At 41.4% G+C, this 24,867-nt stretch overlaps 1 protein-coding gene across 3 annotated transcripts in view; it reads right to left on the minus strand.

The window, feature by feature from the left end:
- The window catches only part of LOC122920677 (FGF1 intracellular binding protein), a 138,906-nt gene that overhangs the window by 26,140 nt on the left and 87,899 nt on the right, over nt 1-24,867 (minus strand). For 2 of the 3 annotated variants that reach the window (XR_006386927.1, XM_044270368.1), the window contains exons 8-10: nt 15,582-15,645; nt 15,420-15,506; nt 3,996-4,041 (exon numbers count right to left, since the gene is read on the minus strand). Coding sequence is in view for 2 of the 3 variants with exons in the window: in XM_044270368.1 (XP_044126303.1) it covers nt 3,996-4,041; nt 15,420-15,506; nt 15,582-15,645 (197 nt within the window). In the remaining variant the exon portion in view is untranslated. The remainder of the gene's footprint in view (nt 1-3,995; nt 4,042-15,419; nt 15,507-15,581; nt 15,646-24,867) is intronic. The other variant, XM_044270367.1, reaches the window with a different exon arrangement.

The raw sequence follows: 24,867 nt of genomic DNA on the forward strand, positions 1-24,867 counted from the left end.
CAGAAATTGAATTTCTGGAACCGCAAACACACATTTTTCCAGTTTCGCATATAATTTATTCTCCCGCAGGATGAGCAAGACCTGACGTAAATGTTCCTTATGAGTTTTGAAATCGGGAGAAAAAAATCAAAATGTCATCCAAATACACTGATCCAAATTTTCCCATCAAATGATAAAAAATGCTGTTCACGAAATGCTGAAAAACGGCTGGGGCATTCATCAAACCAAAAGGCATAACCAAATTCTCAAAATGGCCCTCAGGGGTATTGAATGCCGTCTTCCATTCGTCTCCTTCTCTGACCCTGACCAGGTTGCATGCCCCTCTTAGATCTAATTTGGAAAAGACTTTAGCCCCAACAACCTGGTTAAACAGGTCCGGGATCAGAGGAAGCGGATAAGGGTCACGAATAGTGATACTGTTCAGCTCCCTGAAATCCAGACAAGGTCTTAAAGAACCATCTTTTTTCTTAACAAAGAAAAAACCAGCGGCAACAGGTGACTTCGAGGGTCGTATGTGTCCTTTTCTCAGACTCTCAGAGATATAAGCACGCATAGCGATCCTCTCAGGTTGGGAAAGATTGTATAAACGAGATTTAGGCAGTTTGGCGCCTGGGATGAGATTAATAGGGCAATCGTACTCCCTGTGCGGGGGCAAATCCTGAACTCCACTCTCAGAGAAGACATCCGAAAATTCAGAGAGAAAAGATGGTACAGTCTTAGTAGCAACCTCAGAAACAGATGTCGTGAGGCAATTCTCTCTGAAAAAGTAACTCCAACCATTTATTTGCCTCGCTTGCCAATCAATGGTGGGGTTATGTTTAGTGAGCCAGGGTAGCCCCAACACTAGAGGAGTAGGCAAACCGCTAAGGACGAAACATGACACATCCTCAACATGAGCATCACTCACAATTAAACGGATATTGTGAACTATGCCCTTTAATGATTTCTGAGAAAGTGGAGCGGAATCAATAGCAAAAACAGGAATATCCTTTCCCAAAGTGCGCACCTGGAAACCATGAGTTATTGCAAATTGATTATCAATGAGATTGACAGCTGCTCCACTATCCACAAAAATCTCACAAAAAATGTTCTTGCTCTCTAGCGCCACCCTAGCCGGCAGGACAAAATGGGAACTACAAGCAAACGGAAAACCTTCAATCTCCGCCTCAACCCTGACAATAGTAACAGACGGAAAATTTTTAAAAGATTTTTTCCTGTTTGTTTCTTTATTACTCCCAGAAAACTGCCTGAATCTCCTAGAAGGACAAACATTTGCCAAATGATTTATACCTCCACAACAAAAACAAACCCTCCCATGCGAGCTGAATATTCTATTGTCAAAAGCAATCAACCCCAGCTGCATGGGCTCCTGCTCAGAAGGTGCTGACGGCGACTGAGACCCCTGCGCACAGAATGAGACCGCTGCACTGTCCTGGGACTGAGTATGACAGGAAGGGGACATCTCTCCACTGAACGGAGAGGCCGTGCCCCCTCCGGCAGCGAAAAGACCCAAGACTGAGCGTTACCCCTGAGCAGCGATATAATGATCCCCACCCATCATAACCCCTGAACACCCTACAATAGTGAGGGGACACGACCACCGGCTCCCTACACCAGACACGGAGGGAGTCAGGGTCACCTGGGATCCAGCAAACAGAAAATAACAGATAAATGTTCAGCACTTAACTTTGTAGCAGACTGGAAAACAAGATCAGCATGCACACATACTCCAGGAAGTAGTATAAGCCGCCCAGTAATGCATTATGGGGCGGAATTTAAAGGGATGCAATCAGTCCAACCACATGACAGCTGAGAGAGGCTAACGAGATGAGGAACTGAACATCACAACAAAGAAACTCAAGGAGGAGGTTCTGAAAGGCTTCTGTCAGAGCTTCTCAGCTGTCTGGTTGTGACACTGGGACAAAGTGCATAATGTACTTCGCCACATCTCTGGGCGATTTGCGCTTTGCACATTGTCCCATGGGGAAGGAGAGGTTCTGTCCTCTAAAGGTAAAAAAATAAAAATAAAAAATAAATCACAGGTAAGCAAGGTAAGGTTCTGTTTCAAATGTTATATAAAGTTTATAAAAGTTGATGTTAATAAATGTATTGCGTTGCTGCCTGTTTTTTTTTTATTTTTTTTTAGCTTCTAGGTGGACCAAGCGATCAACCAGCTGCAGCACTGATGTGCATTCTGACAAAAGCATTGCGCTGCTGTCAGATTACACAGTCGGTGTATGTGGCGCTGCAAGACGAGATTTCTCCTTTGCAGTAAAAAAGATACGTTTGCCGAGGCTTATGAGCTGAGGGGCGGTGTTCATATGCTTTGGCAAACACTTTGTATAAAAAAATAAAAATAATTCTGGCAATGATTTATTCATCCACATCGATTGATGTGAATGGAGAAATAGGGTTTGCCAGGGCATACAAGCTGAGTGGGTTTGGATGTTGGGCGGAGCTCCTGTGTCCTGGGAGACGCCTTTCCCCTCTGAGGGGCATGGCGAGTTCATGTAAAATTTTATTTTTTGTCACAAGTTAGTGGAATATGAGACTTTGTAAGAAAAATAAAAATAAAAATAATCATTTTCCGCTAACTTGTGCCAAAAAAAAATTCTATGAACTCGCCATGCCCCTCATGGAATTCCTTGGGGTGTCTTCTTTCCAAAATGGGGTCACTTGTGGGGTATTTATACTGCCCTGGCATTTTAGGGGCCCTAAAGCGTGAGAAGTGGTTTGGAATCCAAATGTGTAAAAAATGCCCTGTGAAATCCTAAAGGTACTCACTGGAATTTGGGCCCCTTTGTGCACTTAGGCTGCAAAAAAGTGTCACACATGTGGTATCGCCGTACTCCGAAGAAGTAGGGCAATGTGTTTCGGGGTGTATTTTTACATATACCCATACTGTGTGTGAGAAATATCTCTGTAAATGACAACTTTTTAATTTTTTTTATACAAAGTTGTCAATTTACAGAGATATTTCTCTCACCCACCATGGGTATATGTAAAAATCCACCCCAAAACACATTGCCCTACTTCTTCTGAGTACGGCTATACCACATGTGTGACACTTTTTTGCAGCCTAGGTGCGTAAAGGGGCCGAAAGTCCAACGAGTACCTTTAGGCATTACAGGGTTGCTCACAATTTAGCCCCACCCAAAATGCCAGAACAGTAAACACACCCCACAAATGACCCCATTTCGGAAAGTAGACACCCCAAAGTATTCACTGAGGGGCATAGTGAGTCTGCGGGAGATTTTTTTTTTGCCAGAAGTTAGCAGAAATGGAAACTTTATTATTATTTTTTTTTCCTCAGAAAGTGTAATTTTCCGCTAACTTGTGAAAAAAAATTAAATCATACATGAACTCACCATGCCCCTCCGCGAATAGGACCAGGCCATTTTTTGAAAATCTGACATGTGTCACTTTATGTGGTGATAACTTTAAAACACTTTTACTTATGCAAGTCATATTGAGATTGTTTTCTCGTCACATATTGTACTTCATGACAGTGGTAAATTTGAGTCAAAATATTTCATTTTTATTTATAAAAAAAATACAAAAATTTACCATAAATTTCTAAAAAGTCACAATTTTGTACATTTCTATTTCTCTGCTTTTAAAACCGATAGTGATGCCTCCTAAAAGAGGTATTACTTTACATTTCCCATATATCTACTTCATGTTTGGAAAATGACATTTTCTTTTTTTGGGATGTTTAGAAGGCTTAAAAGTTTAAAAGCAAATCTTGTTATTTTCAGAACATTTCCAAAACCCACTTTTTAAGGACCAGTTCAGGTCTGAAGTCACTTTGTGAGGCTTACATAATAGAAACCACCCATAAACGGCCCCATTTTAGAAACTACACCCCTCAAGGTATTCAAAACTGATTTTACAAATTTTGTTAACCCTTTAGGTGTTCCACAAGAATTAAAGGGATTCTGTCACCTCCCCTAACCCAAAAAACGATTTTAAAGCAGCCATGAAGCACAGCTTACCTTGATTAGGCTGTGCTCTTTGATCTTGTAATCCGTCCAGCAGTTTCTGCAAAAAACGACTTTTATTGATTTTACGGTGTTCACCTTAGGGGTTAGGTCATGTGATATTTTTATAGAGCAGGTTGTTACGGAAGTGGCAATACCTAATATGTATACTTTTTTTATTTAAGTTTTACACAATATCATTTTTGAAACAAATAAAAATTATGTTTTAGTGTCACCATAGTCTGAGAGCCATAGTTTTTTTTATTTTTGGGGCGATTGTCTTAGGTAGGGGCTAATTTTTTGCGGGGTGAGGCGACAGTTAGATTGGTACTATTTTGGGGGCCTACGACATTTTGATCGCTTGGTGTTGCACTTTTAGTGATGTAAGGTGACAAAAAATGTTTTTTTTTAGCACAGTTTTTATGTTATTTTTTTGATGGTGTTCACATGAGGGGCAAGGTCATGTGATATTTTTATTGAGCCGGTCGTCATGGATGTGTCGATACCTAATATGTCTACTTTTCTATTTTTCCCAATTTTTCTTTATTTTGGGAAACACTTCTTTTTTTTTTTTTACTTGAAACTTTAAAAAAAAAATTGTTAAACTTTATTTTTTTTACTTCTTTTTCTCTTAATTTTTTGTCCCACTCTGGGACTTCAACTTTTGGGGATCTGATCCCCTTTACAATGCATTACAATACTTCTGTATTGTAATGCATTGGCTGTAAGTGTATTACAGACTGTAATACACTTACAGATTCCTCCCTGTGAAGGGCATCGGGCTGCCTTCCCTGCCATCAGGTCCCCGTCACAGCAGCGATGGCCACTCCGCACCCGGCAGGATCCCGCACGTTCCACAGTCAGCGCTGTGGAAAACACTAATGCACCGGCATCAGTGTTTTCACTGATGCCAGTGCATACAGCAGGGGTCCGGCTATCAGTGACTGCCGGAACCCTGCCACTGATCTGGTGGGCACAGCTCCTGCACCCGCCTAATCAGCTTGCCGCACATGTACTGCACTGGTCCTTAAAGGAGTTCTGCAGTTTTTTTAAACTGATGATTTATCCTCTTGAATGGAGCTTAGCACCACCCAGGCCATTGATGCTAGTCATGATGTCACTGGGCCTGCGGTAAACAGCGAGAAGGCCGCGGCACTACTGCCAGCGCCACTGCCTTCTCAAACAGCTGATCAGCAGGGCTGCCGGGTGTCGGATACCCGCCGATGAGATGCTGATGATCAATTCAGAGGATAGATCATCAGTTAAAAAAAAAATCAAAACCCCATTAAGTCACGTCAACCAGCGCCGTACATGTACAGCGTGGGTCCTTATGGGATTAATCGGTATATCTAACGTGATTGCCGTGGTTGAAAAAGTGCCGCTCGATTACATTCACATGCAAACTTCCAGGCCTCTTTTAGACACTGATCAGGATAACCTCTCTGTCTGAATCTATAAAACAGTTGTGATGTTTCTTGTTCAAATTCTTTTAAGTTAGAGCAATTGTGCCGAATTCTTAAAAACTGACCCCCGGGAATGCCCCACCTAAGGGGTTTAGGATGGAAGCTTTCCCACCTCAGTAGACTATTTGTTGCCGTTTGCTTGCGGTGAAGTGTAGTCCTTATCTGTTACTGTTCTCCCTTGCTGACCAATCACTGATTTTAAATCTTTCAGGGTTGAGATTATGAGAGGCAGAATTATCTATTATCTCTAAGGGTTTGACATTTGTCCCTACAAACCGGTTCAATTGTTTTGAATAGATTAAAGACATCCATCTGTTTGTGCGAAAAGTGAAGGCATTCGCACACACATATAAACAGAGATGTGTTGAAATGGGACTAGATCTGATGGACCTTCTTGGTTTTGATAATCTTATGGAACTCCTTAATGATAATGAAAAACCAAGGGGACAGGGAAAATTTACAAACCTCAGTAACAAGAGTACCAAGAACCCACCAAAAGGAGAGCTATTTTTGAACTCTGTTATTAGAGATCTTTGTAATCTGATGAAGACACCCATGCATAAAACTATACATATGAGAAAATAGAAGGCCTTAGAACTCTAGGCAAAAGGGGTGAATACGGTAATCCTCAATTATCAGCAATATAGGAATGTGTGCATGGCTCTACTGTCGGACAAGACAAATTATGAGGTTTTGGAATATGATCCAACTAAACAATATAAATCTGAGTTGTCTACATTATTACAAGAGGCATTGTAATACAAATTGATTAAGTCGGAGAGAGATGGAATATTTATTACCAATGCATTCCAGGATAGCAACATTTTACTATCTACCAAAGATTCATAAGGGTCTTGACCCCCCTCAAGGGTAATCCCATTGTCTCAGGAATTGGTAATCTTACTCAACATATAGGGACATATGTTGACCGCATATTACGCCCTTTTCTTTTCACACTGCCATCATATCTCCGTTATACAACTGATTTACTTAAAAGACTGGAGGGTATCAGCATCGGGGCCAACACCTTTTTAGCATCAATAGATGTTGAATTCTTGTATACATCTATAACTCACACAAAGGGCTTGGCTGAAGTGAAATATTATCTTTACTCCAGGAGTAATGAGTTGAGAAGTCACAATAACTTTGTGTTGCGTCTTCTCAGCTATATACTTACACACAATTACTTTTTGTTTGACTCTACGTTTTACCACCAGCTCAGGGGAACCGCTATGGGGAGGCCCTGTGCGCCTACCTATGCGAATTTGCTCCTGGGCTGGTGGGAAGACACAATTGTTTCTCAGAGGAGATGTCACTATGGACCCAGTTTATTCCAATATGGGTCCGTTATATAGATGACATTTTGCTTTTTTGGACGGGCTCCATCAGTGACTTTGAACAGTTTTTGGTCAAGCCTAATGTGAACCATATTGGTCTACATTTTACATTTGAAATAGATAGTACCTCAATTACCTTTTTAGATACCAGAATTAGCAAGAGAGAACAGCGACAGATAAGGACTACACTTCACTGTAAGCAAAGGGGAAACAAATAGTCTACTGAGGTGGGAAAGCTTCCATCCTAAACCCCTCAGGCGGGGCATTCCCAAGGGTCAGTTTATAAGAATTTGCCGCAATTGCTCTAACTTGGAGGAATTTGAACAAGAAGCATCATAACTGTTTTATAGATTCAGACAGAAAGGTTATCCTGATCAGTGTCTCAAAGAGGCCTGGAAGTTTGCAATTGAGAGTAATCGAGCGGCACTTTTTCAACCATGGGTGGAAAAGGAGGACAACTTACTTTGCATAATTGGGACTTTTGATTCCAAGTTAGGGATATTTTGAATCGTTATTGGTTCCTCATCAAAACAGATCCTAACCTCAAGGAGTATCCATCTGAAACTCCCTCTACCACATTTCGAAGAGGTCAGAATATTGGTGATGCCCTTGTGCCATTTTGAACCACAAAGGAAAGAGCTGGCTTTAGAACTGTAAAAATGGTACGTTTAAATGTGCTCACTGCAAAGCTTGTCCGTTTATAGAAGTTGGTGACACTTTTAGGGACAGTTCAGGAATAAAAGTTTATCAGGCCTGGAACTTTGCGAATTGCAACACTAGAGGTGTGATATATCTGATGCAGTCCCAATGTGGGTCCCTATATGTGGGTAAAACATGTAGGGAGTTCAAAATACGAATTTTGGAACATTTAGGTGATATTAGAAATAAACGAGATAAACCGATTATGAGACATAGGCCTCATGCACACGACCGTTGTGTGCATCCGCGTCCGTTCCGTCATTTTTCACAGTTTAGCGGAGGTCCCATTCATTTCTATGGAGCTGTGAAAAAAAACTGATAGTCCTCCGTTTTTTCTCCGCATCCGTGATTCCAGTCCATCAAAAAAATATAACCTGTCCTATTCTTGTCAGTGGAAAACGGACGACGGACCCATTCAAGTCAATGCGTCCGTCAAAAAAAACGGATGCACAACTGGTATGTCATCTGTGTCCGCGTCCATTTTTTTCTACAAGACCTTGGTGCAATAAAATTACACTTTTCATTAGCCTTCCTTTTTTTCCCGTCAGACAAAAAAAAGGAAGGCACAAGGAAACACAACTGAAGCAAAATCGGACACGGACCACTGAAGCCAAATCATTGACAGTGAAAAAACACTGTCGTGTGCATGAGGCCATATTCACTTACAGCATGATGGAAATTTTGCATGTATCTCCTTCTCGATGATAGAAGTTGTTCGCACATCGATCAGATATTAAAACAAAAGGAATCACGTTGCATATACCGATAAAATACTGTTTCACCATCTGTCTTAAAAGCAGAGGAACTGAAATTTAGAAAATTGCAAATCTTTCAAAATTTGGGGTCAATTTGGTATTTTTTTATAAATAGAAATGAAATATTTTGACTAAAATTTTCCACTGTTATGAAGTACAATATGTGACGAGAAAACAATCTCAGAATGGCTTGGATAAGTAAAAGCGTTTTAAAGTTATCACCACATAAAGTGACATGTCAGATTTGCAAAACAATGGCCTAGTTCTTAAGGTGAAAAATGGCAGGGTCCTGAAGGGGTTAAATACTGTTTCACCTGCAGCATTAAATGAGAACATTGACTTTGCATGCTTCATTTAAAACTGGCCTATATACACTGTACATCATAGTGGAGGCTCAGTGAAGCCCCTCTCGATGGGAGAGGGTTACTACCCGAATTTCTTATTTGCATCAATATATATAGTGTATTGACTCCCCTTAAAGATAGGGCATTGTATAATATTCTGTTCACTGACAAATACTTAGTGGTTTACGTTTCACCCTTTTCAAATATAATTCACTGACCAAAGAAACGTTGTGAAGGAAATAGTAAAACTACGTCTTTATTGAAACTTGATTAAAATGTGAAGAGGTGGGAAAACTCTTACCTAATATAAAAACCTCCCAATTTACTAACATATAGCCACACCAATACAGGCAGCAGATAACATGGCACCAGATGGTCTAATGCAATTGCGCAAGACCCAGCCTGCCCTGTCGCTCAGGTGTGAATACAAGTCAATTTGGGAAACCACGTAAGTGGAACCAACTACAAATGTGTATTGGTCCACGAATACATCCCACAGCAGTATGACACTAGGTAGTAAACAGTGCTCTATTATCCTGAGCGGTATTAAACCACTCTTGTGCATACAAGGCGGGTGTATTCACCGTGGTGTAAATGGCAATGAATGCCAATACTAAATTGTTCGGCTGTGCCACTAAATTACTTGCCCTATAAATGTTTAACCCCTTGATAAACATCTGCCCATGCGAAGCAGTTGCGACCTGTGAATCAACGCACATGCTCACTGTGACGTGTGGTACAAGTGCCGTCATCCACTGCCGTATGAGCACGAATCAAGGGAGGTATTTACTAGGCAGTCCTATGACACTTGTGATGCCTGGATGTGAGCACACCGTTTGATAAACATCTGCCCACACTCATTAGAGGGATGAAATTGCAGGCCACTGCTATGGTGTGAACACGAATCAAACATACTAAACCTGGCTGTATTCGAGAGGGGTTGAATGTTTATCAAGGGGTTAAACATTTCTAGGGCAAGTAATTTAGTGGCAGAGCCGGACAACTGAGCATTGGCATTCATTGCCACTTACACCACTGTGAATACACCCGCCTTGTATGCACAAGAGTGGTTTAATACCGCTCAGGATCATAGAGCAGTGTTTACTGCCTAGTGTCATACTGCTGTGGGATGTATTCGTGGACCAACACACGTTTGTAGTTGGTTCCACTTACGTGGTTTCCCAAATTGACTTGTGTTCACACCTGAATGACAGGGCAGGCTGGGTCTTGCGCAACTGCATTAGACCATCTGGTGCAGTGTTATCTGGAGCCTGTATTGGTGTAGAAATACAGTCAGGTCCATCAATATTAGGACATTGACACAATTCTAACATTTAACTGCAAACCGTCAGATTTAATTTAAGGGTATTTACATCCAAATCTGGTGAATGGTGTAGGAATTACAACAGTTTGCATGTGTGCCTCCCACTTATTAAGGGACCAAAAGTAATGGGACAAGGTTTCAGGTGTGCTATTTGCGTTTGGAATCTGTTGCTGTCAACTCTCAAGATGAGATCCAAAGAGCTGTCACTATCAGTGAAGCAAGCTATCATTAGGCTGCAAAAACACAACAAACCCATCAGAGAGATAGCAAAAACATTAGGCGTGGACAAAACAACTGTTTAGAACATTGTTCTGTGGTGGATGACCTTAGAATTCTTTCCCTGGTGAAGAAAACACCCTTCACAACAGTTGGCCAGATTAAGAACACCTCTCCAGGAGGTAGGTGTATGTGTGTCAAAGTCCACAATCAAGAGAAGACTTCACCAGAGTGACTACAGAGGGTTCACCCCAAGATGTAAAACATTGGTGAGTCTCAAAAACAGGAAGGCCAGATTAGAGTTTGCCAAACGACATCTAAAAAAGCCTTCCACAGTTCTGGAACAACATCCTATGGACAGATGAGACCAAGATCAACTTGTACCAGAGTGATGGGAAGAGAAGAGTATGGAGAAGGAAAGAAACTTCTCATGATCCTAAGCATACTACCTCATCAGTGAAGCATGGTGGTAGTGGTAGTGTCATGGCGTGGGCATGTATGGCTGCCAATGGAACTGGTTCTCTTGTATTTATTGATGATGTGACTGCTGACAAAAGCAGCAGGATGAATTCTGAAGTGTTTCGGGCAATATTATCTGCACATATTCAGCCAAATGCTTCAGAACTCATTGGACGACGCTTCACAGTGCAGATGGACAATGACTCAAAGCATACTGCAAAAGCAACCAAAGAGTTTTTTAAGGGTAAGAAGTGGAAAGCTATGCAATGGCCAAGTCAATCACCTGACCTGAATCCGATTGAGCGTGCATTTCACTTGCTGAAGACAAAACTGAAGGGAAAATGCCCCAAGAACAAGCAGGAACTGAAGACAGTTGCAGTAGAGGCCCGGCAGAGCATCCCCAGGGAGGAAACCCAGCATCTGGTGATGTCTATGCGTTCCAGACTGCTGGCTGTAATTGACTTAAAGGATTTGCAACCAAGTGTTAAAAAGTGAAAGTTTGATTTATGATTATTATTCTGTCTTGGTCCCTTAACAAGTGGGAGGCACATATGCAAACTGTTGTAATTCCTACACTGTTCACTTGATTTGGATGTAAACACCCTAAAATTAAAGCCGACAGTTAACCTCTTCCAGACACAGGGTGTACAGGGCCGGTTTGCGGCTTTTCATGTTGCGGGTGGCGGCGGTGCCATCGGGTCTCCATGGGGCTGTAGGGGGGACCCGATGGCATGGAAGGCAGTGCGATGCTTTCCTGAGGTATCGGCGCTGCCGTCCTGTGACGAGCCTGTGAGATCCAGCCCCCTGGATGTCCCAATATTTATGGTCCTGACTGTATGTTTGCCAATTGGGAGGTTTTTTATATTAGGTAACAGTTCGCCCTCCTGTTCACATTATATTCTATAATATTCTGCCCTGAATATAAATATAAAAAAAATACAAAAAGTAACCTTCTATAAATTATTTATTTATTTTTTCCCTTTAAGTGTGTGTTTTTTTGTGTGCACCATTCTTCTTTGGCGTACCTTATATCTCTGGTATGCAAAGAGTGCTGTTTGGTATGGAATATAACCGCTATGGAACTGACCAAGATAATAATCGCTGTAGTTTTAAATAAAGTTGCTGTTGTTTTCTATACAGCATAGTACTGACAGCCCGAGCAGTGGAACACATCGCTGCATGCGCCGTGACGCCAGGTGACACCGATGTGCGTGCTGACATCGCTACGCAACACTGTGAGATGTGGTCTTCTCTTTAAAAGGCACACTGACATACCAAAACACCAACGCGTACCGAGGATCGGCGTTTACATCTGCTACAGTGCTGTAACTCCATTTTTGTGCTACTGGGGCCCCCCCTAGGACTACCGAAGTACCATCAGCCTATATGTTGGGACGGCGATCTGACCATAAGAATCCCTACATCTATATGCTACAAATGCGCAAGTATATGGCCTTAGTGGCCAGGCTCAAAATATGCATATTTGTTTATTAACATATCTGGCGCTATTTAGGGGGACTCCTGATGAGGATGACATGGCCATTTTAGGGTTACTTATATCGTAGGCTGTCGACATCCTATGAGTGGTCACACTCCACCGTTTGATTATTTTGGCTTTATTTTCTAACCACAGTATTATATTCATCTATATGGGCATATTCCCATCTGGACTTTGTTCCCTGATGATCTAGTGCCGGAAGTGCAAAATTAGGGTCATTTGGTCTAGAAAAAAGACGACTCAGGGGAGATCTAATAACTATGTAAAAATATATGAGGGGTCAGTACAGAGATCTCTCCCATCATCTATTTATTCCCAGGACGGTGACTGTGACGAGGGGACATCCTCTGCGTCTGGAGGAAAGAAGGTTTGTACACAAACATAGAAGAGGATTCTTTACAGTAAGAGCAGTGAGACTATGGAACTCTCTGCCTGAGGAGGTGGTGATGGTGAGTACAATAAAGGAATTCAAGAGGGGCCTGGATGTATTTCTGGAATGTAATAGCTAGGTGTTACAGGCTATAGCTACTAGAAAGGGGTCGTTGATTCAGAGAGTTATTCTGATTCGGATTCCCCCCTAAAATGAGGAAAATTGGCTTCTACTTTATGGGGTTTCTGCCTTCATCTGGATCAACTTTGCAGGACAATAGGCTGAACTGGATGGACATATGTGTTTTTTTAGCCTTACAAACTATGTTACTATGATTATATTTCAGCTTGTAAATGTAGTGCACTGACACATTACAACCTGTATTCTGCACACAGGACTGCAGTGAATTTTACATAAAGGTCATTATTAGAGGGTTCCTGCAGCTAATTCTGATAAGGGGAATTGCTATCAATGCTGGTCTCTGGACTTTCACCTCTTGTCGCTGTGATAGATATAGAGGCCTCAACAAGTAAATGGGTAAACATTTTACCAACCTACCCCCCACCTCCCTGGGGGCCGAGATATGCGCAGTTAAATCAGCCCCACCCCCCCATTCCTTCAGTCAGGAGGAGAATGAGAGATTAGGTTCAGAGCTCACAGCTGCAGGAGGAGAGAAAAAAAACGTAAATATATATATATAAATGTGACATTATGATCGTTGTAGTGACCCAGATAATAAAATTATATTATTTTTACCACACAGCAAACACCATAAAAACAATCCACAAAATAATGTAAAAATGTATGTTCTTTTTATCAATCCCCCTAAAAATAAAATAAAAGTTATTTAATACACTATATATACCCCAAAAAACTACAACTAATCCCGCAAAATAAAAATAAATGTAGAAGAAAAAATTAAAAAGTTAGGACTGCTAGAACACAAAGGGGGGCAGTGGCTTTTGTGACTTTTAAAAAGTTGCATTTCATTAGTGTTTCTAAATCCTGGAAGCACAGTAAACTATAGACTCTTTTACAAACTTCCATGTCCGACCAGCGCCGTAATAGTACGGCTGTGGTCGGGCATTTAAAGATGGCGCTCGCCCCTGACCTGCGGGTGGCCGCCTGCTTCTTCTAGCAGACACCTGCGGCTCATGTCCACAACCGGCAGTAATGCCGAGGTCAATCCTGACCATGGCCTCTGAGCGCGTTAAACACCGGAAGTGCACACTTCCGGTGATGCTCTGGCTCCCTCGTGTGGCGATCGGAGGAGCTGAAGCGTGTATGCAGCAGCCCCTGTCTGCTACATTGTATTTCCTATGGAGCCCTTGCCTGTACTAGGGCTCCATAGAAAACAAGCAATTTTCTCATAGACGCTAATGCTAGTGCATTTGGGTCAATGAGAATAGCAATCTAATAATTGCATGTTATAGTTCCCTATGGGAACCATAAAAAAGTGTAAAAAAAGAATTTTTATAAAAAAAAAAAAAACACAAAAATTCAAATCACACCCCCCTTTTGCAAAAATTAAAATAAAAGAACTAAAAAAAATACACATCATGGGTGTCGCGATGTGCGAAAATGCCCATAATATAAAAATATTAAAATATATTCCCCATATGGCAAACAACAAAACGTAAAAAAGCGTCCAAATGGCCGATTCGCCGTTTTTGGTCTCTTCATTCTCTACAAAAAAAAAAATGTAATAAAAAGTTATACACACCCCAGAATGGTATCAATAAAAAGTTCAGATCGCCCCCGCAAAAAATGAGCCCCCATACAGCTCCGTACACATAATTGCAAAAAAGTTATAGGGGTCAAAATATGGCGACAAAAAATTAAAACTGATTTATTTTCCCATTTTTTATTTTTTTTATCACTATCAAAACACTAGAAAAACTATACATATAAGGTATCGCCGGATTCGTACTGATCTGTAGAATAAAAGTAACCGGTCATTTTTATCGCACATCGTAAATAAAAAACCTGTAAACTGTGGTGGAATTGCTTTTTTTTTGCAATTTCATACCATTCGGATTTTCTTCCTGCTTCCCACTACAGCATATGCAATATTAAATGTTGGCGTTGAAAAGTAGATCTTGTCCCGCAAAAACAAACCCTATATGGCTATGTGAACAAACAAATAAAAAAGTTATGGCTCTGGGAAGGCAGGGAGCGCAAAACGAAAAAGCAAAAAAAGTAAGTAAAATCTGTGTCTCAGTAAATCTTGTTGGCACACAATTCAGGAGACAATATTGCATTTTTAACCCCTTAGTGACATAATTAATTTTAGCCTTAAAGAGGACCTTTCACCACTCCTGACATGTCTGTTTTAATAGCTTCCCCACGTACCAACAATTCTGGAGCATCTATTTTTATGTCTCTATGTTATGCCGTTCCTTTATTATTTCTACTAGAAGTTATGAATAAATTGCTATTAGTAATGGTACAGAGGGGAGGTAACCAGTTGGGGGTGTACCTGCACAGACTTACTCTATCCAATCAGTGCTGCCATTTTCAGACTGTGCAGGTACACCCCTCCAACTGGTTACCTCCCCTCTGTACCCTTACTGAAGGCTAATAGCAATTCCTTCATAACTTTTAGTAGAAATAATAAAGGAATGGCACAACATACAGCCATAAGAATAGATGCTCCAGAATCGTTATTACATAGGGAATGCATGAAGTTATTAAAACAGACATGTCAGGAGTGGTGAAAGATCCTCTTTAAGGCTAAAATTAATGATTTCACTAAGGGGTTAAAAATGCAATATTGGCCCTTGAATTGTGTGCCAAGAAGATTAACTGCAGACACACACAAAAAAAAAATCTATAATAAAACAAGTGAAATTTTTGGAGGGCTTTTCCAATTTTAACATGACTGTTAAGAAGTTAATGCAAAAATATCAATCAAAATTTTATTTTTAATTGTTACATTAACTGAACAAAAAATAAGTAGTCTGTACGTGAATACCTTTTCCACGAGATCAATAAAGAAATCTCTCACATCTTTGTTATGGGTAAGACTTGTTCCAATATTCACCAAGGCCCTAGAGAGTGTCTGTATGAAGATAAAAATATGTCTTATAATCAGAATATACATTATTGGTTTATAAAACAATAACACTAGACCTACCTTAAAATTTGCTTCCATTTCATGAAATACTGCGATTTTTCCTCTAAGTGATGTACAGACTAAACTAAAAGAAAAAAATAAGAATAAGAGAAAATAAAAACCAACACTAAAAAAAGATTGAAAAAGATAAAAAAAAAGAAAACCAGCACCACTTCTATAAACCGACTTCAATTGCCTCCTGCTGTAGAGAAATGATGTGTTATGTCAAATGTTGAAGGCAAAACACTGATAAAACAGTAGGTTTCTCAAAAGTTCACCAGACTTTTGTCAACGCAATCCTGACATTATATATTACCATTTCATTACATTGAGATAATCCCATATTTGACATTTTATCTGCCATTGCCGTATGACCTGACTTGGGTCCTCACATTATTTGTGGGTAAAAATGGATGATTGCAAAAACATTCACATTTTCCATTAGGCCTCTTTCACACGGCCGTTGCGGAAACATGTGCGGGTGCGTTGTGGGAAACGCATCCGCACTTGCTTGCGGATGCTTGCGATTTTCACGCAACCCCATTCATTTATATGGGGCCTGCGTTATGTGAAAAACGTAGAATAAAGAGCATGCTGCGATTTTCACGCAACGCACAAGTGATGCGTGAAAATCACCGCTCATGTGAACAGCCCCATAGAAATGAATGGGTCGGTATTTAGTGCGGGTACAATGTGTTCAACTCACGCATCGCATCCGCGCGGAATACCCGCCCGTGTGAAAGGGGCCTTATTGTTCTATGATCCTCACTTCTACATCTGTAGAGTGGTTTTACCCATAAGGCGATTTTCACACTAGCTTAACTCCTTAAGGACTCAGCCTTATTTCACCTTAAGGACCAGGCCATTTTTTGCAAATATGACCAGTTATCACTTTAAGTTCTGATAACTTTAAAACGCTTTCACTTATCCAAGCCGTTCTGAGATTGTTATTTCGTCACATATTGTACTTCATGACACTGGTAAAATGAAGTAAAAAAAATCTTTTTTATTTATAAAAAATAAATAAAAAATTACCAAAAATTAGAAAAAAAATGCTAATTTCAAGTTTCAATTTCTCTACTATAACACATAGTAATACCTACAAAAATAGTTATTACTTTACATTCCCCATATGTCTACTTCATGTTTGGATCATTTGGGGAATGATATTTTATATTTTGGGGATGTTACAAGGCTTAGAAGTTTGGAAGCAAATCTTGAAATTTCTCTGAAATTTTCAAAAACCGAAATTATAGGGACCAGTTCAGGTCTGAAGTCACTTTGTGAGGCTTATATAATAGAAACCACCCAAAAATGAGCGCATTCTAGAAACTACACCCCTCAAGGTATTCAAAACTGATTTTGCACAAGAGTTATTGGCAAATGGGGATGAAATTAGAAAATTTCATTTTTTTGCCACATTTTATGAGGTTTATTTATGCGGTTTATTTACACTGTGTCCTGTTTCAACCCCCCTGATGCACCCCTGGAGTAGAAACTCCCTAAAAGTGATCCCATTTTGGAAACTACGGGATTACATTTTTGTGAGGTAAGGTTACGAAAAATTGAAATTCTGAAATGTCATCTCCATTAACTGTTGAGGAACACCTAAAGGGTTAATAACGTTTGTAAAATCCGTTTTTAATACCTTGAGAGGGGTAGTTTCTTAGATGCGGTAACTTTTAGGGAGTTTTTACTCTAGGGGGGCATCAGGGGGGCTTCAAAAGGGACATGGTGTCAATAAAAAAAAGCCATCAAAATCGGCCTTCCAGAAACCATGTCGGTTCTTTCCTTTTGCGCCCTGCCTTTTAGTGATACAGCAGTTTACGACCACAAATGTGGCGTTTCTGTAAACTGCAGTGTCAGGGTAATAAATATTAAGTTTTGTTTGGTTGTTAACCCTTGCTTTGTTACTGGAAAACACAGATTGAAATGGAAAAGTGCCCAAAATAGCTGTTTTGGCACCGTTTTTTTTTTGGGACCGTGTTAATCGGGGGGGTTAGATCATGGGGTATTTTTATAGAGGAGATCCTTACGGATGCGGCGATACCTAATAAGTCTACTTTTTTACAATTATTTAGGTTTTAGACTATATTATCCTTTTTGATATACAAAAATTTTTTGGGGTATATCTCTAAGGTCTAAGAGTCATTATTTTTTTTATTTTTTAGCCGGTTATCTTATGTAGGGGCTCATTTTTTGCGGGATGAGAGGACGGTTTTATTGGCACTATTTGGGGGCTATATGACTTTTTGATCGCTTGCTATTAAAAATTTTGTTATGTAAGGTGACAAAAAAAGTTTTTTGTTTTTTTTTTGCACCTTTTTTTGGGACCATTTTAATCTGGGGGCTTAGGTCATGGGGTATTTTTTATAGAGGAGATTATTACCGACGCAGCGATACCTAATTTGTATACTTTTTTTTAATTATTTTAGTTTTTCCAAATTTTATGGTGTCTCAAGTCTGAGAACCATTTTTTTTAATCCGATCTCAGTGCTAAATTGGGATATAAATTTAGTACTCCATGGAAGTGTGATACTCCCTGAAGCAACTGTCAATGCAGAGGCATGGATGATCGGGGCATGTGTTGCACTGAGTGGTGGTGTTCTTCCGTATCCCCTCCTGCGACACACTCTGCACTTTTTGGGGGTTCGTCCCTTCTTTCCAGTATGGGGGACCACACCTGGAAAGTGTTGGCCAGGGACAATCCGGGCGCCTCCAGTTCCCGAGGTACTCCAGCCTGCTCTTTCCCGGTCCGAAAAAGATCAGGGCCCTTGAGGACTGCCTCATAGAACTGAAGGAATGTCCCTGTGTTGTCAGCGCTCCAGGACAGCACAAAAGAGTTGTACAAGGCATCCTGTATCAAGTAGACCACAACTTTTTTGTACTATACCCGGGTTTAGCGCATGGTATATGGCTTGAGGACTTGATCAGAGAGATCAACTCCTCCCATATACCGATTGTAGTCGACGATACAATCGGGCTTGAGAACCGTTGCCGCGGTACCTCGCACAGGGACAGGGGTGATGCCGTTACCATGAATTGTGGACAGTACAAGGACATCCTTCTTGTCCTTATATCTGACCAGCAACAGGTTTTCACTGGTAAGGGCACGGGTCGCACCCCTGGGGATAGGTACCTGGAGGGGGTGGGCAGGGAGGCCACGTTGATTTTTCTGCACGGTCCCACCCACAAGTGGACTTGGATCTGGTGGCGAGGGACTGGAACAAGGGGATACTAGTATAAAAGTTATTCACGTAAAGGTGGTAACCCTTATCTAGCAGTGGGTACATAAGGTCCCACACAAGTTTCCCGCTAACACCCAGAGTGGGGGGACATTCTGGTGGTTGAATACGGGAATATCGCCCCTCGTACACACGAAACTTATAAGTGTACCCTGAGGTTCTCTCACAAAGTTTGTACAGCTTCACGCCATACCTCGCCCGCTTTGAGGGAACATACTGGCGCAAAATGAGTCTCCCCTTGAACGCAATGAGAGACTCATCAACCGCGACCTCCCTTCCAGGTAAATAGGCCTGTACAAATTTTGCCACAAAATGATCGATGACCGGCCGTATCTTATAGGATCACCTTGGGGGGGACATGCTGCATTATCTGAATAATGCAGACATTTCCGGATGGCCTTAAAGCGGGAGCATGTCATGGCCGTACTGTAAAGTACGGCCATGACATGCTCCCGCACTCCAGTACGTCCCCACTCCAGTACGATGACCAGGCCCATATGCAGCACGAGGCCCCAAAATATCCTCATCTTGGGTGCACTGACCGGCGTCCAGCCACCAGGCCTAGCCAAAAAGGAGCCGGGTGTTGAGCAATTATTTATTCAACAAACTTTTGGGTCCTTCAGGAGGTGGTCACACTATATTTCTATATATATATGAAGTTCAGTGGTCACTAGGACCGAAGTGTGACTTTTTCTCACCTCACTGACTAATTGTTTTCATAAAACATACATTTTAATGGTTCATTTTAAAATATTTATTTATTTCCACTCTAAATTTAAAATTCCTCAAATATTGGAGAGATGGGAATTATGTATAGTACTGACATACGGACTTATTCCTTATCGGGGTGCCTGATATCTTCTCAGGGCTGTCTCCCTTCTCTTCATGTATCCTACTCCTATCTGTCAGTCTATTTAATATCTCGGCTCTTATTTTACTATATAAACTTTCTCCCCTGTTGGGGTTCCCCTCTCTCCAATATTGAACTAAAAATCAATGTTACTCCTGCATCCCTACATGTTTCGCCGTACAAACGGCTTCTTCAGGGGATGGCGTGCAGGGGATGGCGTGTTGAGCAACGAACTGTTGGGCGTACAGATTTGCCTGCTCCACCATCAGATTTACCAGTGGGTCACTGGAAAAATGCCCAAAAAAGCCATATTCAGTGTAGCCCACAGTGGAAATCTAGATTCCTGATTGGCCTACAAAATCAGGAATCACGGGCTCATATCGCTCTGGGGTACACCAGACAAGTTCACCGGCAGGGTGCTCCGGTGCATTTAACTGGTGGGCGAAAACTAGTACGAGCCCCAGAGCTGCTCATACTAGGCTGAGCCACAGGGTCCCTAGCATGTCGGTCCCCTTGCTCCACCTGGCGGCGTCTCCGCCGCCTTGGGAACTCATCATCATCGCTAGATGATGAAGAGGACGCGGATGACAACAGGAAATTGGGTTCATCCTCACCCTCACTGGGACTCTCTGAGTCGGAGGCAAGCTGGGCGTATGCCTCCTCGGCCGAGAACGTCTGGCGGGCCATAGGGGAGTGTGTGTCTGCGTGTGTATGTGTGTGTGTGTAAATATTTATTTGGTGTGTGTGTGTGTGTGTGTGTGTGTGTGTGGGGGGGGGGGGGGGGGGGGCACGGGTGTCTGCGTACTTTATCCCTAAAACTAACAGAAAAAAAAAAAAGACTAACTAAAAAAAGGGTAAAAAAAAAAATCTAAACCGCTGATCAACCGGCCGAAGTTGATCAGCGGTGGGGTGTGCAATGCGCTAACAGTGGCCGGGACGCTAAGAGTGCCGGCCACAGTCAGCGTATGCACAAAAAAATAAAATAAAAATGCCTGCGCCCAAAAAAAGTTGTGGGGGGGGGGGGGGGTGTAAGCAGCAGCACCCCTGGGGGTTTTAGGGTCACACAGGGTTACCACTAACTTTCCCTTTTATATCCCTGCCTAGCCCAACCTTTCCCTATACTTTCCCTAATTACCTGGTGATAAAGATGGGGGTGGCACAGGATGGGTGCTGGGGCACAGATGCTGGCTCAGATGCGACATGTGCAGGCAGCGCTCCTCTCTCCTCGGGCTCCGGACACAAAAGGAGGAGGAGAGGAGCGCTGCTATGATTTGAATATGCCGCCGGCCCGCCCTCCTACCAATCAGAAGCGATCCTGAGTGGGTACGCCTTTTGTCCTTAAGTACCAGGACATGAGGGCGTACCTGTACGCCCTGTGTCTGGAAGAGATTAAAGGCTATGTACACCTTTGGGAGCATTTTTTTTTTTTTATTATTGCATTTTAGTCATTTGGAGCTAAAAATCTTTTTGTCAATTGGTCTTTATTAAAAGTTTTGAGTGCTTTTGCCTGCACAGCTTTGAGCTTATCTAGTAGCAGGATCTGAATTGTATCTCTGCTTGAGCTCCTTATCTTTGATCTCTGACTTTAAAAACACTCATTACAGCTCAGTTCTTATTTTACTGATAAAAATGTGGCTTAAAGGGGTTGTCTCACTTCAGCAAGTGACATTTATCATGTAGAGAAAGTTAATACAAGGCACTTACTAATGTATTATGATTGTCCATATTGCATCCTTTGCTGGTTGAATTCATTTTTCCATCACATTATACACTCCTCGTTTCCAAGGTTACATACCACCCTGCAATACATCAGTGGTGGTCATGCTTACACACTACAGAAAATAGTGTCAGCCTCTCTGGTGGCCGGGACCATGGGAGCGCACATAGGCTAGTGCTTTTTCCTATATTGTGCAAGCACGACCACCACTGATGGATTGCAGGGTGGGCGTAACCATGGAATCAAGCAGTGTAAAATGTGATCCAGCCAGCAATATGAATAACAATATATTAGTAAGTGCCTTGTATTAACTTTACCTACATAATAAATGCCACTTACTAAAGTAAGACAACCCCTTTAAGTGTTTATGACCTCTTAGTAATTTAGAGATAAGGGTTATTAGATGACTGGCACAAAGTGAAAGTACCATTCACATAGCTAGAAAAACAGTTAACCCTTTGTGCCAGAAAGGATCAATATATTTAATATAGACCAATAGACAAAAAAAAGATTTTTAGTCCAAAATGAGTAAAATACAGTCATAAAAAATAATTACACATGAAGGTGTACATAGCCTTTAAAACCATCCAGCTGGCTGCTCTGGCAGAGGAACAGCCTGCCGGAGTTCATCGTATCCAAAACAGTCGTTTTTTGTCCATCCAAGTCCTGCACCGGAAACAGGTGAGACCTCATGATAGTCAACGGGCTCAGGTGGAGAACGGCAGTATCTGGCTATGGATTGTTTTAAGACTAGTGTAAAACTAGCCTAAGCTGCCTACTAAGGTCTATATGTTCCAGATGAATACTATGATTCTTGAAATGTGGGTACACTTAAATCAACTTTTAACACATTAACCACCTACAGTATATGGGACTATATCAAATTTATGTCAGCGGCTCACCTATTTCAGACCGTTGGATATAGGTACTCAATCTTAGGCGTACTCATCGCCTATACAATTAGCAAATAATAAAAGGTTAAAATAATGGATGGCACTCTAATATCGGATGTCGCATGGACTACATAAGAATGAGGAATTATAAACAAATTTATTCACACATTATGTAGCAAAAAAAACACACAAAAAAAGTTCAAGATTAAAAAAAAAAAAAATCGCACGTGTACACGTCATAGGTCTTACCCTTTGTAAAATAATAGACAATAAAAAGTCAAAAAAAATAAAATCATTAATAGTAAAACCTAACAGCTTTAGCGTCAGCAGATAATATTAGCTGCAGTACATAATAAGCAGCAGCAGTAGATATTATAAGCAGCAGTAAATAATTAGTGAGTGATAGTAATAGCTGAAAAGAAATAGTAATAGTACCAATAGAGAGCAGTAGAAATACTATAGGATGTGCATCTGAAATAAATACTAAGATAAATAATGAACTGCATTGTTTATTTAGTGAGATATCTCTCTTATGTCTTTTGTATACGTGAGGTGTCTTACATAGATTGGAGGTTTGGAAATGGGGGTGGGGCCCTCCAAGGAGAGGAGATCGAGGTGCTGGTAAACAGCCGGACACTCGATGTCCCGTCCTCAAAGGGCACCCATCCCAGTTCTACCGGAAACCAAAAAGTTCCATCTCTGCATTCACCTCTGGGGATCATGGTGTCGAACTCAAAGATTCTCCTAGATTCCATTCTCGACATCTTCGCTAAATGATTCCCACCTCTCCAATGTCTTCTAATTATTTTAAAGGCCACAAATGTAAGTAATGATGGGTCTTTATTGTGGTGGTCCTTAAAATGCTTCGATACTGAATGTTGTACATAACCTTTTGCAATATTCAAGATATGTTCAGCTATTCTTTTTATAACCCTTGAAGGACCAATGATGTAGCTGTACGTCATAGCTCCGTTCCCTAAACATAAAATAACGAAGCGGGCGCCTCAGCCGCGGGGTTTCTGCTATTTTAAATAGCAGAGACCCGCGGCACATGTATGCGATCAGCCATAAGGCTGATCGCATACATCTTACCTTTCAGATGAACAGGCTGCTCTGTTTTCAACAGAGAGGTATCCAGATGCAGTACTCAGACCCGCATACAGAGCAGCCTTGACCCAGCACAGATCCTCCTTACTTACCCCCAATCAGTCCAGAAACCAAGCCCCAGAGCGATACGCATTATCACATCTTTTGATAGGGAGTCACAACAGGTCAGACCAATTTTCCAACGTCATTGGGAGATTTTAAAAATGGATCCTGACTTAGGGGAAGTAATAGGTGATTACCCCCAGGTTACATACAGACGCGGTTGGAGTCTGCGTGACAGTTTGGTCCACAGCCATTTCACGTCTATCAATATTCAACCTGGCTGCGTTCCAATGTCATAGGATGCTACAGATGCGGTAACTGCATTGCCTGTAAACATAAACAGGTCACAAAAACCTTTACCAAGATTACATGGGTATCCAGGCAACCATCTAATGCTACCTCCCTACCACTGCTAGGCTGCAGTGGTTCCTTTGTACATTATATCCCTTAAAGAGTTGACACAGACAGAAACGTGCCACATTGGGATGTTATTAGGAGCTCAATAAGGTGTTTATTAGCATCTAGAACCAGGGACTAGGCCCGAGCAGGGACATCTATCCAGACGCGGTTTGCCCCTTTTGGGGCAGGTTGTTCTGTATAGACAGGTAGGACTTTAATAGACCCCTTCCCCTCAAGTAGGGCATAATAGGGCCCACAGGTACAGAGCTCCTCCACTTGCACTGACCCTGTCCTATACCCCTGGCTTGTTCCACCAGACTGATACCACATCTCCATCTAGGATTGCCACCACCGATACCTCCAGGAGAATCTGGTCCCACTACATGTATTGGTTCTAGTAAGACTGCTCGCACCTATCCCTAAGTGGAGCAGGATACATTTATTCTACTTTTCTACCAGTGTTGGGCTACCAGTATTGAATCCTTGGTTTTTATCATTGATGCATCACAAAGTGGTTTTGTTTTCTTTTTAATATTCATCAGTAAAAGTTATGTTTTAAGTAATTGTCACTTCCCCCTCTGGGTTACATGGTTCTTTTGATTTTTGGAGTGCTTACTGAGCCAGTACACTACATTGCTCTCATTAGTGATTTTTACCTAAAATTCATAAAAATCAGGGGTCTGTATTGGGCCCTATTCTCTTTAATATGATCTTGTAGAAGGCTTGCACAGTAAAATATCAATTTTTGCAGTTGACACTAAACTGTGTAAAGTAATTAACACTGAAGAGGACACTGTACAGCTACAGATGGATCTGGATAGATTAGAGGCTTGGGCAGAGAAGTGGCAGATGAGGTTTAACACTGACAAATGTAAGGTTATGCACATGGGAAGGAATAATGCAAGTCACCAGTACATACTAAATGGTAAAACACTCGGTAACACTGACATGGAAAAGGACCTAGAAATTTTAATAGCAAACTAAGCAGTAAAAACCAGTGTCAGGCAGCTGCTGCCAAGGCCAATAAGATAATGGGTTGCATCAAAAGGGGCAT

Source organism: Bufo gargarizans, chromosome 10 (genome assembly GCF_014858855.1).
Source record: "Bufo gargarizans isolate SCDJY-AF-19 chromosome 10, ASM1485885v1, whole genome shotgun sequence".
Taxonomy (NCBI): Eukaryota; Metazoa; Chordata; class Amphibia; order Anura; family Bufonidae; genus Bufo; species Bufo gargarizans.